The sequence below is a fragment of the Gouania willdenowi genome, chromosome 4 (assembly GCF_900634775.1).
Source record: "Gouania willdenowi chromosome 4, fGouWil2.1, whole genome shotgun sequence".
In the NCBI taxonomy this organism is placed as follows: Eukaryota; Metazoa; Chordata; class Actinopteri; order Blenniiformes; family Gobiesocidae; genus Gouania; species Gouania willdenowi.
Window position 1 is genome coordinate 10959174 of NC_041047.1, and position 14076 is coordinate 10973249.

At 38.8% G+C, this 14076-nt stretch overlaps 1 protein-coding gene across 2 annotated transcripts in view; it reads left to right on the top strand.

Annotated features, from left to right (window-relative positions):
- Positions 1-555: 555 nt before the first annotated feature.
- The window catches only part of adamts10 (ADAM metallopeptidase with thrombospondin type 1 motif, 10), a 51736-nt gene continuing 38215 nt past the window's right edge, over positions 556-14076 (top strand). For both annotated transcript variants that reach the window (XM_028445578.1, XM_028445579.1), the window contains exons 1-2: positions 556-645; positions 8327-8652. In XM_028445578.1, the coding sequence (XP_028301379.1) occupies positions 8550-8652 (103 nt within the window). In that variant the 5' untranslated portion in view covers positions 556-645; positions 8327-8549. The remainder of the gene's footprint in view (positions 646-8326; positions 8653-14076) is intronic.

The window sequence follows — 14076 nt, forward strand, 5'->3', positions numbered from 1 at the left end:
CGGTAATCAAAGCAAAGCTTATTTAAAGTATTTGAAGTAGGCCGTATTCATATGGAGCGCCCCTCATTGGCCAGTATAGATCACGTGATAGGTGCACCACGTGACTTAAAGTTCCGCCAGTTTTATTTTAGCCCATATTTATTTTTAGCTACCCCGCTAACCCTTTTATTTGAACACTAACTCTATCCCTAATAGTAACCCTAACCTTAACCCAGGAAATACCCTAAAATGTTTATTTTTTTTCATATATGTATTTTTAAATGTGGAATTTGCTTTGTTAAATATTTTAAAATGAAAAAAATATATATGACAAAAGCGGAATTTAAACCCACGGCAGCGGAGGGAAGAATTACTGAGTCATATATACGTTTACGTAGATGGTGTCTATTGATACGGAAATGTATCAATAGACACTTTCTTTTAAAGTAACTTATCATTCACATGAGGTATAAAAAAAAAAAAAAAAAAAAAATTTCACTGTTGCTTTTATTTTGAAAGTCTGAAGCGGATCCAGTACTTTGCACTACAGCAGACTGACACCGCGGCTGCAGCGGCTCCAGTGTTTAAAGTGGAAGAAGGAGATTGTGCTCAGTCCTCCGCCGGCGCCTCATCTCCTCCAGAAGCTCTGCAGACTCACACAGGAAGGTAAGACTGGACCCGAACATGTCCTTTTAATGCACAACTCTGCAGGAAATCCATCCTGATGAAATGCTTGAAGAATAGAACACTTACTGCTCTGAGTTCTTCCCCCTGATCTAACTGACTGCACAGTCTGGAAGTCATTCTGTCAAATGTTGCTGAGCTTTTAATGGAACTTTATGTCTCACTTGTTTATTTATATTGAGTCGATTGTTGCTGTACTGAGTGTATCTTTGTGTCTGTGCATCTCCTTCACTCCCAGTGTAGACACATGCAATGCAAACCATGCTCCATGAACATACTCTGACTTTGGTTGTTCATGCATACATCTGCATGTTTCACTTCAGTTTTATGGGCTGTGTGAATGACTCCCATAGTATCACAGATGTTGAGTTTCCAGATGCTGGTAATAGACTCTGCTACACAATCACTCCCAGCTTATCAAACACCATTAGACATGATCCAGCTTTGATTAGAGTCCAACACTTTCTCTTTCATGACTGCATGAGGATATTGTAGAAAATCTGAAGCTTTCGAGCAGTGATGGCAACTGTTATCACAGTGAGGGCCACAAAAATCTGATCCGAGGGCCACGTTATCCACATTTGTCATCATTTAGAATATTGACCAATCTGAGCATTAATACAGGTAAAACTAAGTATTTTAGTGTGCTTTTGTTGTCATTTTGAGGATTTTCCTCCCATTTGATGTCTTTTTGTGCTTGTTTTCAGTCATTTTGTGTTTGCTTTTGGAGTCACTCTTGTATATTTCTGTCCTTTTTCTCTCATTCATCTTGCATGCCTTTTTTTGGGGGCAATTTCATGTCTTTTATTAGACCTTTTTGTGTATTCCCTCATTTTGCGTGTTTTTGAGAGTACATGTTTTGTGCGTTCACCTTGAGCGAGGGCCACAGACGGCCCCAGTTGTCCTCGTCTGCTTTAGAGCAAGACACCCAAACTAAAGATTGGGGATTCAAACCATCAACAAATGAACAGTTTAATGATTCTTTAGAAAGAAAGGCATCATCAGTTTAGTGCACACTGACTGAAACAAAGAAGACATTTTAAATTGAGTACAGTTGTGTCCATAGACAGCTCTTTGGTCTTGACCATGGTGAAGTTGTGGACAGGTGTCTTTTAATGAGTTCAAACAGGTGCCATTAATACAGGTAACGAATGTAGGAAAGAAGAGCTTCTTAAAGGGATCCTCCACTGTTTTTTTTTTTTTTTTTTTTTTTTTTTTTTTTTTTAAATGTGGCCTAAAACCTTTGAAATGTCCTTTTATTAGGAGATCTATGCCTAACAAAACTCATTATTATGCACCATATTTGTTTTATTAACTTTTAAAACTGGGACTACTTTACCCTGTGCGCCGCCATGTTGAAATGACGTCATTGGTGACGTGTTTAGTCCATTGAGTTCAATGGGAGTTTAAGCATTTAGGATCATTTTTCAGTCAAAATGACAACTTGTGCTGCTTTGGGTCGCTCTAAAAATCAGTAGAACTTAAAAAAAAAGAAATCTAAGAAAAATCTTTTGTTTACGGAGAGATTATTAATTCAAAAAGTTCCCACTCCGCTGTTTCATTAAGGAGAGAAGAAGAGCTCTTCTTCTCTCCTTAATGGCGTCTACAAAACAGCAGAGTGGGAACTGTCGCCCCCTGTGGCCACAGATTTTTTTTGGGTCACGATTTTCATTTATTATCTCAGTAAACAAGAGGTTTACATCGACTTTTTTTAAGTTCTACCGATTTTTAGAGCGACCCAAAGCAGCACAAGTTGTCATTTTGATTGAAAAAGCTGCTAAATGATCCTAAATGCTTAAACTCCCATAGAACTCAATGGAGTAAACACCTCACCAATGACGTCATTTCAACATGGCGGCGCACAGGGTAAAGTAGTCCCAGTTTTAAAAGTTAATTAAACAAATATGGTGCAAAATAATGCATTTTGTTAGGCATAGATCTTCTAATAAAAGACATTTCAAAGGTTTTAGGCCACATTTGTAAAAAACAGTGAAGGATCCCTTTAAGAAGAAGTAACAGATCTGTGTGATACACAATTCTTGCCAAATACTTATTTTATGCAAGAATTTACAAATAAATTCTTTAAAAATCATACAATATTATTTCCTGGCTTTTTTTTTCTCACATTCTGTCTCTCACAGTTGAAGTGTACCTATGATGAAAATTACAGACCTCATCTTTTTAAGTGGGACAACTTGCACACTCGGTGGCTGCCAAATCCTTTTTGCCCAACTGTATGTCTTCTCTTATGTGTGAAAACTATTTTCAAATGAGTAATACATTTGGGAGGCACAAGGTTGTGATGTTGTACATTAAACCTTCAGTGTTGTTAGTGTGTGTTATATTATACAGTTTATTGTGCATTCTGCATTTATATGATCTGATGGCCTTAGTTTGGAAAAAACATGGACGATGCAACTGCTGACTACTTGATTGCTTTTAATGTAATTATTGCTCATGGTTTGAACTGAAATGAAATTCCTCTGATGAGATGGTTATAATAAAAGAGAAGAAGCTGTAGTGTGTATCCAAAGCTCCTGCAGGCTGACTCACTTTGTGTCGAGTCAGCTCTTCTCTCTCTCTCTCTCTCACTAAATATTGTTTCAGACTCGAGAGGCACATTTTCAGAGTGAGGGGTGCATGTCTGCATGTCTCTAGCCCCTGTTTATGTTTCCACTTTTCATCTGCACACTGTTTATTTGGGAAAATTGAGACAGGAATGCTCACCTCTTTCTTTCTCTTTGCGTGTTTCTCCCAGACGGGGGGCGTTCAGCCCTGAGATGTATCCCCCCCCAAAGCTTTTCCTATCACCTGCTCAGGGTTTTATGTGGAGATATACTTGAAACTAGACTTTGAGCTAAAGTTGCTGCTGAAGCGGATGGAAACGCAGCATCGGACCATGGTGACATTCGTCTTATGAGCCATTTGATCCCACAGCCTCATGGTCTTATTAGAAAAGCAGGGCAGCCAGTTTATTGAAATAATAAACTGAAGTTAAAGCTGATTCATGAGCTACTCTCTGATCAAAGTGATGCCTGTGTGTGAGGGAGAGAGAGGTAGCTTAGCTGAGGGACACTTAGCATCTGTTCGCTCCACACAGACGTTACTTTCAGCCGGTCATATGGCTTTGGTTAGTCTGCTCGTTTCTCAGATAGCTCAACTCTCCCCTGCAACAGTTAAAGACAATGACGGCACAGTTATAGCTCCCCTATTTAAAACAGAGGGGGGAAAAAAATCACTGTATGTCTTTTAAATGTCATGTAAACGCAGCAGTCGGTGGGACTTAATTGTTTCTACGGTGCATTGTAAGCCTGCTGGGGCCGATTAGGTGGAAGCTCATAATTCATCACATCCTCATGGCATTAACAGACATAGAAATACTTACTTTTTCTTTGTGGTTTTAATGATAGGGGGGTTTGGATTTACGCACTGCATTATTTTGTAAGCACAAACCATTATTCATTCACACCAAAGTTATACTATACACACTGCCAATATTTTTTTTATATTTTCATATATTCATGCAAAAGCAATGCAGGGAAATAGTTTTGCTCAAATGCACAAAACCAATCCCTAACCCTGTAATAGACTGGGAATTAAAATACCAACCTTCCAACTTTTGTAAAAACCTGCTCTATTGTCATCCAGTACATGACCGTACCCCACTAGGTTCCCAAAGTGAGGTACGGGCAACCCCAGGGGTATGCAAATTTTCATGGGGGTACATGAAATTTGTTTTAAACAGTGTGACAACATTGGAAACTAGAATATAAATCGACCAGGAGCCTCCATGCATTGCCACAAATTATACATTGGTTTCTGAAAGACTATCCTCTAGTGACGCAAGAGATGCATTGCGTTGCGCTAGCCAAACGTGCTTGATGCTTTTTGCCACCACATACTTGTGCGAAAGTAGATTTCCAGCTTTGACAAACCTGAAATTCAAAATATAGAACAAGACTTGACTTTACGTGGAGAACGATTTAGGACTCAATCTCTCAAATTCAGCCAAACACTGCAGAACTCAACCTCATCCTTCGCAATAAAGTTTTAGCGAGTTGTTTTAGGGTGTTTGTAGTTTAATTTTTCCAAAATAAGAGCTTGTTTCTCACTGAAAATGCCAGTAGGCTAATTGATCATATAAATTGAGTGATAATTCTGAATAAGTTGTTTTATCGTGTGCATACAGAATATTGTTCTTTATTAAAGTTACTCAGGCAGTGCCCGTAGGAAGTATGTATTGCTATAGAAAAGTGGAAGGTTAAGTAGATTTTTCATGGATGGACAAATGAGGTTGTGTTTGAAGGTGGGACGTCAGGGACATTTAGATTTGTTGTAGAATGTGTAGAGTGATAACTATTGTGTTTTCATAAATTGAGGAAAAAGCAACGCACCAGCATGAAGTTATGCCTGCAGAAACACTTTGAGACGCTCACGTTTTACATGGGAGCTTTAATTCCTCTTTAATACAGAATAAAAGTTAAATCCTCTTTGAACTGACCTTGTAAACACTTAATTCCTAATGCAAATTTAATTTTGAATTACACACTCGTGTTGGCGCTCTGCCGGCCGAGACGCCACGGGGCAGCCTTGAAGCACCGTTCCTCGAGCCCCCCGTCTCAGCTCTGCTACCCCGACACATACAGCGGATCGCTGCTCCGCTTAAAACCAGGAGGTGGGGGGTGGGCTCTCCAGTGATTGGCTCTGCTGCGTATGTGGCTCCGCTCCGGTGGCAGTGGACAATTTTATGAAATAATTCGTTATCGGTATTATTGCAGTCCAAAAAAATCTGACGTTGCACACCTTTGAACCAAGCAGCAGCCATGTTGAAAGTCTTAGCTCAATCTGAGCCTGATCCGCAGACATGTTTGAGGAACACACAGACAGACAGAGATTCCTTGCTTTATAGATAGATACTGTATATTATTCTTCAACAGTATAAGTGAAATTCAGAGACAAATTACCAGTTTGAAACCACAACAATACAAGGCATGCTGGGAAAGCTGCACTCTGGCTGTTGTGATCATTTTTTTTTTTGGTCATTTTAAGGTTTGATAATTGAGTACACTATAATCTATCAGCCAAAGTAAGAATTATTGCACCTTAAATATATATTTTTTACAGTGTGAGGCAAAAGTTTGAATAAGCCCCGCCCCACTCCTGTAAAAACCAATCATGTTAATTTATCTCTGTTCATCATGATTAGTACAGTGCACAGTTGGGTTAAGCTAATGTGTTTTAGTTATTGACATGTTTTAAAAAACATAAGTAATAAAGAAGTGAATGAAATTATCGTAAAATCCAGGTTTCTATTGTACTAAATATTTACCAGGATAACTGTGTGTTTGTAGTGCTATCCACAAAGCAGCAACTTTACTTAAAATGCACTGGGGAGGTTAAAATAAAAAGAAATATCAACTCTTCTTTTTCCCTTTTTTTTTCTTTTGAATAAACAAAAGGAGAGCTGGCCAAATGAAAACCACTTGATATCAAGCTGCAAGTTTAATAACCCCACAATAAATCGAGTGCAGGAGTAGAAGGAGTAATGAAAATGAAGCGGTTTGGCTGATGCAGGAAATGACTGGAATAGAGCCGGAGGGAGGGGAAGAGAGAGGACTTTTTAGTTGTTGCATGTTTGACGGAAGCTGCAAAGTACAAAGACCCCTCAGTGTTTTTAAAGGGCTCCGTCCCACCTTTTAGTTGTTACTGTACCTGCTGTAGATGCTGGTTTGCCATGAAGTGAGAAGCACGGGTCCGCTCCAGCTCATTCTCACACTCTTTGCAAAAATTGTTCTCCCAGCTGGTTAAAGTGCTCACACTCTCCAGCCTTGCTTTCATTCCCCGTCCTTTTTTTTTTTTTTTTTTTTTTTTTTGGAGGGTTGGGGGACACATTTTCCCTCTGCTTTTCAGGAGGCAACTTGATTATCCTGCTCGTAACCAAAACGTTTCCCATCTGCCTTCGATTACCTTTGCCTGTACTTGGTTAGCTGCCAGCCACCTGGACCCGAGTGATGTCTCTGCTGACTCGTCTCTCTGCAGACTAATGGAGGCGAGGCTATATGCCCAGTGAACGTTGTAGAATTTAGCAAGACTTGGCTTTTAGCTGACACTGCAGTTTGTTGGCAGAAATCTCAAGTCAGTGGCCCTGGATCATAAAAAGTAAAAAAAAAAAAAAAAAAAAAAAAAGAAAATCTTTAGCTTTTTGTTGATTTCATTCCGATACTAAATGAATCGTTTTTAATATATTGACTTTTTTCCCCCACCTTTTATTATAGCTTTGCTCAATTAGTATATTGTGAATCAATTGAAAGGCTTTTGTTAAGAGGTTAAAAACACCTCCATTTGCAATTTGCAGGAAAATCTTGCACGAGCTGCTTGTTTTTGATGTGCTGTAACTCAAATTGTACAGTGCTGAAATGATTTTCAGCCACAAAAAGCAAGCGAGCCTATAATGTATGTGAATGTGTTCCCTGAGCTGGTAAAGCCTTAGCCGTCTTCCACTCGCTAACCCAGGACCAGGATAGAGTCATTTACATTGTTTTTATTTGACCGTACAACATTACTATGAGTGTATGTGAAATAAAATCACATAAAAACGCAGATAATCCCAGATTTTCAAACCGTTGCGCTAAATGAAACTTCTATTTTTTTCATTGCTATTGATGTTTTTATTTGTATAACATGGATAGTAGAACTACCAACAGAGTAAAATGTTGATCAGGTATTTTAATCCTTTCCACCACAGCTGTTTGACCAAAACATGCACAGTCATGGAACAATAACTATTAACATTTGTGTGTTTACATTATGTGCCACTGCCAACCATTGTCAGTGCTGTTGCTGTGTATTAACCATAGGATTGATCTAAGTGTAAATGGACTTCATTTACTGTATATAACGCTTTATAACTACAGAGGTAGTCCCAAAGCGCTTCACAATATCAGCTCATTCACACACCTATGGGACTGAGCTGCCATGCAAGGAGCTAATCAGCCATTGGAAGCAACTTAGTGTTCAGTGTCTTGCCCAAGAACACTTGGACACTCTGGATCAGAAGACGACCCTTCTACCACCTGAGCCACAGTCGCCCAAATAAACAAACTTCACAAATGGCATTACTGCCATCCGTCGATTGGCCAATTAGCAGGCTGTAGAGTCGGGCTGCCAGCTAACAAGTCACTCATTTATAAGGTTGAACCTCAGACTCAGCCACCGTGGCTGTGATGGCATCCTGCTGCTCCTCTTAAATTGGCTCATTTTTTTTCTCTGACATAATACCCACTTCAATCCCTGTTTGGTCATTAAGAACAACTTTTAACAAGTTCAATGGTTTTCTTTGTGTTTGAACTCTTTCCGGTGGCAGGGGGTTTAAACAAGTAAGCGAAGGCCCTCGGGGGCCTCAGGTTGGGACCTGTTGTTGTCTCTGGTCTTCAGGATGAACATCAGAGAGCCTTTCAAAAGCCAAGATTAATTATCTGGAGAAACAAAGTAACTCTGGGTGGTTTTGAACACGAACAGAGTAGATTTGTCTTGTTGAACCTGGAAGCGCAGGGGTCAGTGGGATCTCATGCTCCTGCTCTGTCTGTGTTTTACTATGTCTCACTTGTTTCTCTGGAGGCCTAAATCTGTCCTCCTTGTTGACTAAACAGTTTCTCCTCCACAGGGCAACAGAAGAGAATTGCAGACTTCACTGCCCTTCTATGAAGGCTTCTCCAGGATCCAGCGGCCGAACCCTCTCCGACCATCCTGCAGCCATGGCTCAACGGAGCGCGGAGCTGTCCCACTGCTAGGCCACAGGGCGTCCCAGAGGGCAGGAGACATGTTGGGACGGAGGCCCAGGGACCACTGCACTGAGTTCTGTTACTATAGCAGCTACTGTAGTAACCATGGAATCGCAATGGAGGGCTGGTCTGGTTTGCACCTTCATGCTCCTCATGGCTGCCAGCGAGGTGGCAGGAAGTGGCCGCGATGAGTTTGCTCATACTCAAGGTGAGATCATTGCGTAGCTACAGCGTCAAAGTGGAGAAACCGTCTTAGTAGGGGTATCTGACGATACGATATATTCCAACAATTTGCTTTATATCGCAGTATAAATAACAAATTTCACTTCTACGAGTACAAAATAATATGAAATTCAATTAAATGTAATTATCTGTAATTCAAGTACAAATATGAAAAACAAGTGGTATGTTTATCTGACTTTCAAATTACATTTTTCAAAAAAAGTTTAACTTGTGCTTTGACAAGAGATTCTGATTTTAAGTGTTTTTTTACATTCTTTAAAAATAAGTTAAAAAAAAAAAATCGATTTGGACATTTCTTGGATTGATACGAATATGGTGTGATGAAATATTGCGATATATCACAGATTTGTCTTACACCCTTACATCTGCACTGGTCACTTCCTAAAAGGTCCAAACACTGTAATAAAAAAGAAAGTGTGAGGTCTGAGCAAATCTATTTTTACTCTTGTTTCAAAAATGTTCAAACCAAAAAGATTGCTTTAGTTTTTGTTTTGATATCAATTTCCATCAGCCTTAGTCAGGAGAATCACATTGACAATAATAATCTCTTTTACAAGTGTGTCTGTGCAGCAGTACATAAAATGAGTTTACAGTGTCAAAATAAGAGAATTTCAGTTGTTTTGTAAATTAAAAAGGGGCAAAAATAGTTGGGGACGCCTTCCATAGAACAATAGAGAAGTGAACATCACTGAGAAATAAAAAAAATATGTTCTTGTGCTGATAAACAGCCTAATTAGTAGTTTCAGTTCATTACTTTCATACTTTTACTGGCCAATCAGTTCATGCCATATGATTTAAAAAGACATTAGTGTTTTTATTTATTTATTCTATTTTAATCACACATAAGGAATGTCTGACAGACTCATTTTAACCGAGTAATTTATTTCATTGTAAATGTTTTCCAAATGCTTCAGAAAAAAAATATTCTGAAGCATTAGTTACTGTAATAACAATGTTGGTCTTTCATTGGTCTATACAGTATACTGAGGCAAAAATGGGACTTTTTCATTGGTTGACGATTTTTGTCGAAACTGCCGACAAAATATGGCAAACAAAGCTGAGCCTCCTTCTAGCATATTCTGAGATTTTACAGCCAATTATTAACCATATTTACAACTAGTATTTACTAGGGAAAGAATTCATTTCAAGTGTGCATTTCAGAATGTAAATTTGTAAATCTGTACTTGTTTGAATATAGCACTGTCTGTGATTCATAAGAATTTCAAGTTCAACTACCCCTGGTAAAGAATTACAGTTTCATATGTCAAATATTATTTTTGTATTTCTTTGTAAATATTAGGTAACAGAATATGTTTACTGCTCCACGCTCTGTCTCTTTGCTAGGCTAATTAATTTCAGCTTTTTAGAGGGAGGGATTATAATTGCTTTTTTGATGTTAGTGTAAAAGGACACATCTCTGTGATAAAGTTATTGGTTTTCCAAGAAAAGTTGTCTGAAATGAGCCAGTGGATGATATCAGGCCTGACTGTCTGAGCGGTGGAGGCCTCTCGTCTGGGCCGTCTGAACATGAACTCTGTTCTACAAATCATTTACCGTGGCGGTGTGCAGCCACGTGCCCGACTCCATCACCCCTCGCCACACATTCTTCCATATAACGCTGGAGGTCTAGTGTTTTAAAAGCCCCCTGAAGATATAAACTGCCTGAGTGTCTGTGTCTTACCAAGCAGAACATGGTTATGATGGTGTATTTCCGAGACTTAACCTCTCACCCTTCATCGTGTGTTATGTCTGCCGTCCTGCTTTCTTTACGTAACCTGCCAATCAAACTCTGACGTGGATTTCTTTTTTTTTTCTACCAGTACAAGAGGTTTAAACGTCTACTTAGTATGACATTTATTCTAGATTATAAGTAAGAGAATCATTCTTGCTAAGGATGTTCTGATCAGGGTTTTAATTTAATATTTTACTCTTTTCGTTTATTTTTACCTCTAAACAGTGTCATAGACTAAAGCTGATGCTAATAATCATCTCCACTTCTCTGTGGAAGTTTACCACACACTCTCTGGAAGGCGGCTCTTGGGATTTGAGCCTGTTTGGCCACAAGCATCAGTGAAGTCATCCAATAATGTAAGATGATGAGACCTGGGTCTCTGACTATATTCCAAGACATTTGAAAGTTGTAGGATAGGGTTGAGGTCAGGAATCAAGCCAGACTGTTCCTTATTAATCTTCATTGAATCAGTAAACAAAAGCAGGACAAGTTTATTCGTACTGCGCATTTAATACGTAGGCAACTTGATCTGCTTTACATTTAGGCTTCATGAAATCAAACAGTGCAAGATTTGAAAACAGTAAAACAGACAATTTGTAAAAGTAAAAAAACAGTGCAAAAAGAATAGTGTTTAACTTAAATTTAATAATGTTCACATTGGATCCTGCCTTCAGCTCTGCTGGCAGTTTGTTTCACTTCTTTGCAGCATAACAACTAAAAGCTGCTTCACTATGTTTGCTGTGAACTCTGGGCTCCACTATCTGACCTGTGTCCATAGTCGGGTATGAACCCAGCAGGTCTCTCAGATCTAACATCTCACTGATGTATTCTGGACCAAACCCATTCACAGATTTATACAACAGCAGCAGAACTTTAAAGTCTATTCTGAGGCTGACTGGGAGCCAGTATAAAGATTTTAAAACTGGAGTAATGTGCTCTGACCTCTTTGTTCTGGTTAAGACTCGAGTTGCAGCGTTCTGAACCAGCTGTAGATGTTTGATGAAGACCATTACAATAGTCCAGTCTGCTGGAGATAAAAACATGGACCAGTTTCTCCTGATCTTTCTAAATAATGAAACCTTTCACTCTGGAAGTGTTCTTTAGATGGTAGAAGCAGTCTATTCTGACTGCTGAATGTCATATCTGAGTAAATCAGAATACTAAAATTTTCAGACTTGGTCTTTAGTTTTTAGAGATCAAAACTTGAGGTAACGGCAGTCTTTTCCTTATTACTAATAACTTTACCTTTTCTAAGCAGTGACACAATGGCCCTCATTTATCAACCGTTCATATGTTCAGATCTGAACGCTGCCCAGCCTGACTAATCCACTTTTTCTTGTTCAAAATGTAAAGAATTGTCTTGATCAAAGCAGGGATTTATGCTTTTAGGCTGTGGGTGAGTAATTTCATTTAAACCACCATTAGGTATTGATCAAGTTAGTTATTGAGAACTTCATTCAAACTTCAGCCCGAGTTTGTTCCAAATACAGAAACACTGTTCACTTCCTCCGTTATTCTATTCCACAGAGCGTTTCAAAGTGAGCTCCTTAAATTCCAGTTTTCACACGACTGAGAAACACGTCTTTGGTTTTCTTCACCTTGTCTTGCCGATGTTTGTTTTACCTCAGTGGGCCTCCAAACCAAGAATATTTGAGGCCGTAACATGTTAATGACAAACCGCATTTATCAACACGTGATCATTTGTACGCTGAGATTGGTTGGATACGAATGTTTCATAAATCCGACTTTGGTCGTGTTGTATGACCAATTACGCACTCGGGTTTGCACCCGTTTTCACTCATGGTTGATAAGGGCCAATGACTGTATTGGGCCATGGTCACCTGGGTTTATTTCAGGTAATAGTTTTGAGTCATCTCTTTAGCTCTGAAGTTAAAACTTGTAGCTATGCAGAATTTGACCCAAGGGAAGTATACAGAGGCTGAACTAAAGGGTTCCAAGAACAGAGCCTTGAGGAACTCAACAGAATATAAAACATGACCAAAGAGTTTTAATCTATCCTACAATATTGTTTAAAATGTAATTTTTACACTTATTCTTATGTTATGAATAGATAACATAAATACATGAAAACAAAAGACACAAAACCACTTACCTTTTGACCATGTAGCTGTATTTCTATTTCCTAATGTGGACCACCCAAAACGTAAGGAGGAGAGAAAGGTGGCAACATAAACGGTGTGAAGGGGGACCACAGTTGCTTTTGGATAGGTTTTAAGAGCATTTTTAAGAGCTACCACACATCCACTCTTTTTATCACTAGGTGGGCCCTCTGCCCATTATAAATGACTGTTAATTACAGAGCCCTCCTGCTCTTTAAGTATATATTCCCAAAGAGACAGGAGGGTTTGGGCCTGAGGTGTTGCGAAGGTGTGTGTAGAGTAGAGGGAGGGGTCGTTTTCCATCCAGAGTACTTCCTTCCTTTATTTTCATTTGGTGATAGCAGAACAGAGGGTGTATCTTTCTGTGTAGACCTTTCTGTACAGGGCTCTGCCGGTCAGGGCGTTTTCTGCTGGTAAATTTAGCCAGTCTGTTTTCACTATGAGCTCACTGCTCTGTTTGAATTGATTGAAATATTCACACTATTCTTTACGATATAGTATTTAGTTAGTAATGTGAGTAACTTCAAATACAAACTTCCATCAGAAGGCAGTATTCACCATTGTAATACATAGCAAATATGAGCTTTAATCAAATACTTATTATACCAGTCTACTAATAAAGCTGTGGTTCTTTCTCAGGACATAATACAAAGGTAATTAAAACATCACTAAACCTAATTTGTTTTAATTAATAAAATATTAAGCGAGTATTTTGATAACGAAATATGTATTATTTTGTTATGTATAATAGTTTCTTGAACATTTTTGCTTGTTCGGATTTCATTCAGTTTCTTTTTATTAAATCTGGAAGCCAATTCCGGTTTTTTAATCTAACTGCTAAATGAAAAGGAAAATTAATAATTTGCAACGAAGTGTTCTGTTCCGTTTTGTCTTTATCAAAAAGCAAAATCCACCACATTTCTGTCTTACTCACTTCTACGAAACAAAGAAAGTCAAGCTGCATCTCTAGTCTGTTCACTATGCGCCAGCACGGAGTCACTGCTAAGGCTGAGCAGTTAGAAACAATTGCTGATGCTGCAGTTTTTCTGTTATGATGTGACAGATCTACTAAAATACAGTTTTTAACTTTAATGTGGGAATCAGAACAGCCTTTTCTTTCCTCTATGTTCTTGTTCCATGCAATAATTGTGCCATTTTCCTCCATCAAAATACATAAACTAGGCTATACCAGTTCAAATTGGAAATGAGTTTTGGAGACATGAACTACCGTCTTTTCCCATGATGAACAGCACATAGAATCTACTGTATGCAAAGTCAGCACTCAAAAAGCATATTTGTTTTTGTTATGGTTGCTATCTGCTGCGTACGGACTGGAGTGATGTTTCCACTTGGACACTTTTCCAAATCTATATCGGGAGACTCTGATCTCTGGTTATTTAGTGTGCGTGTGCGTGTCCCCATCAGCTGAGACCATAAGCTTGGTGAAAGCTACACTTAGGGTTTTCACGACCTTGCCGTATTAGTTAGCTGACGTTGGCTGTTTGGAAATGTGTGTTTAGACAATAAATCTCAACTA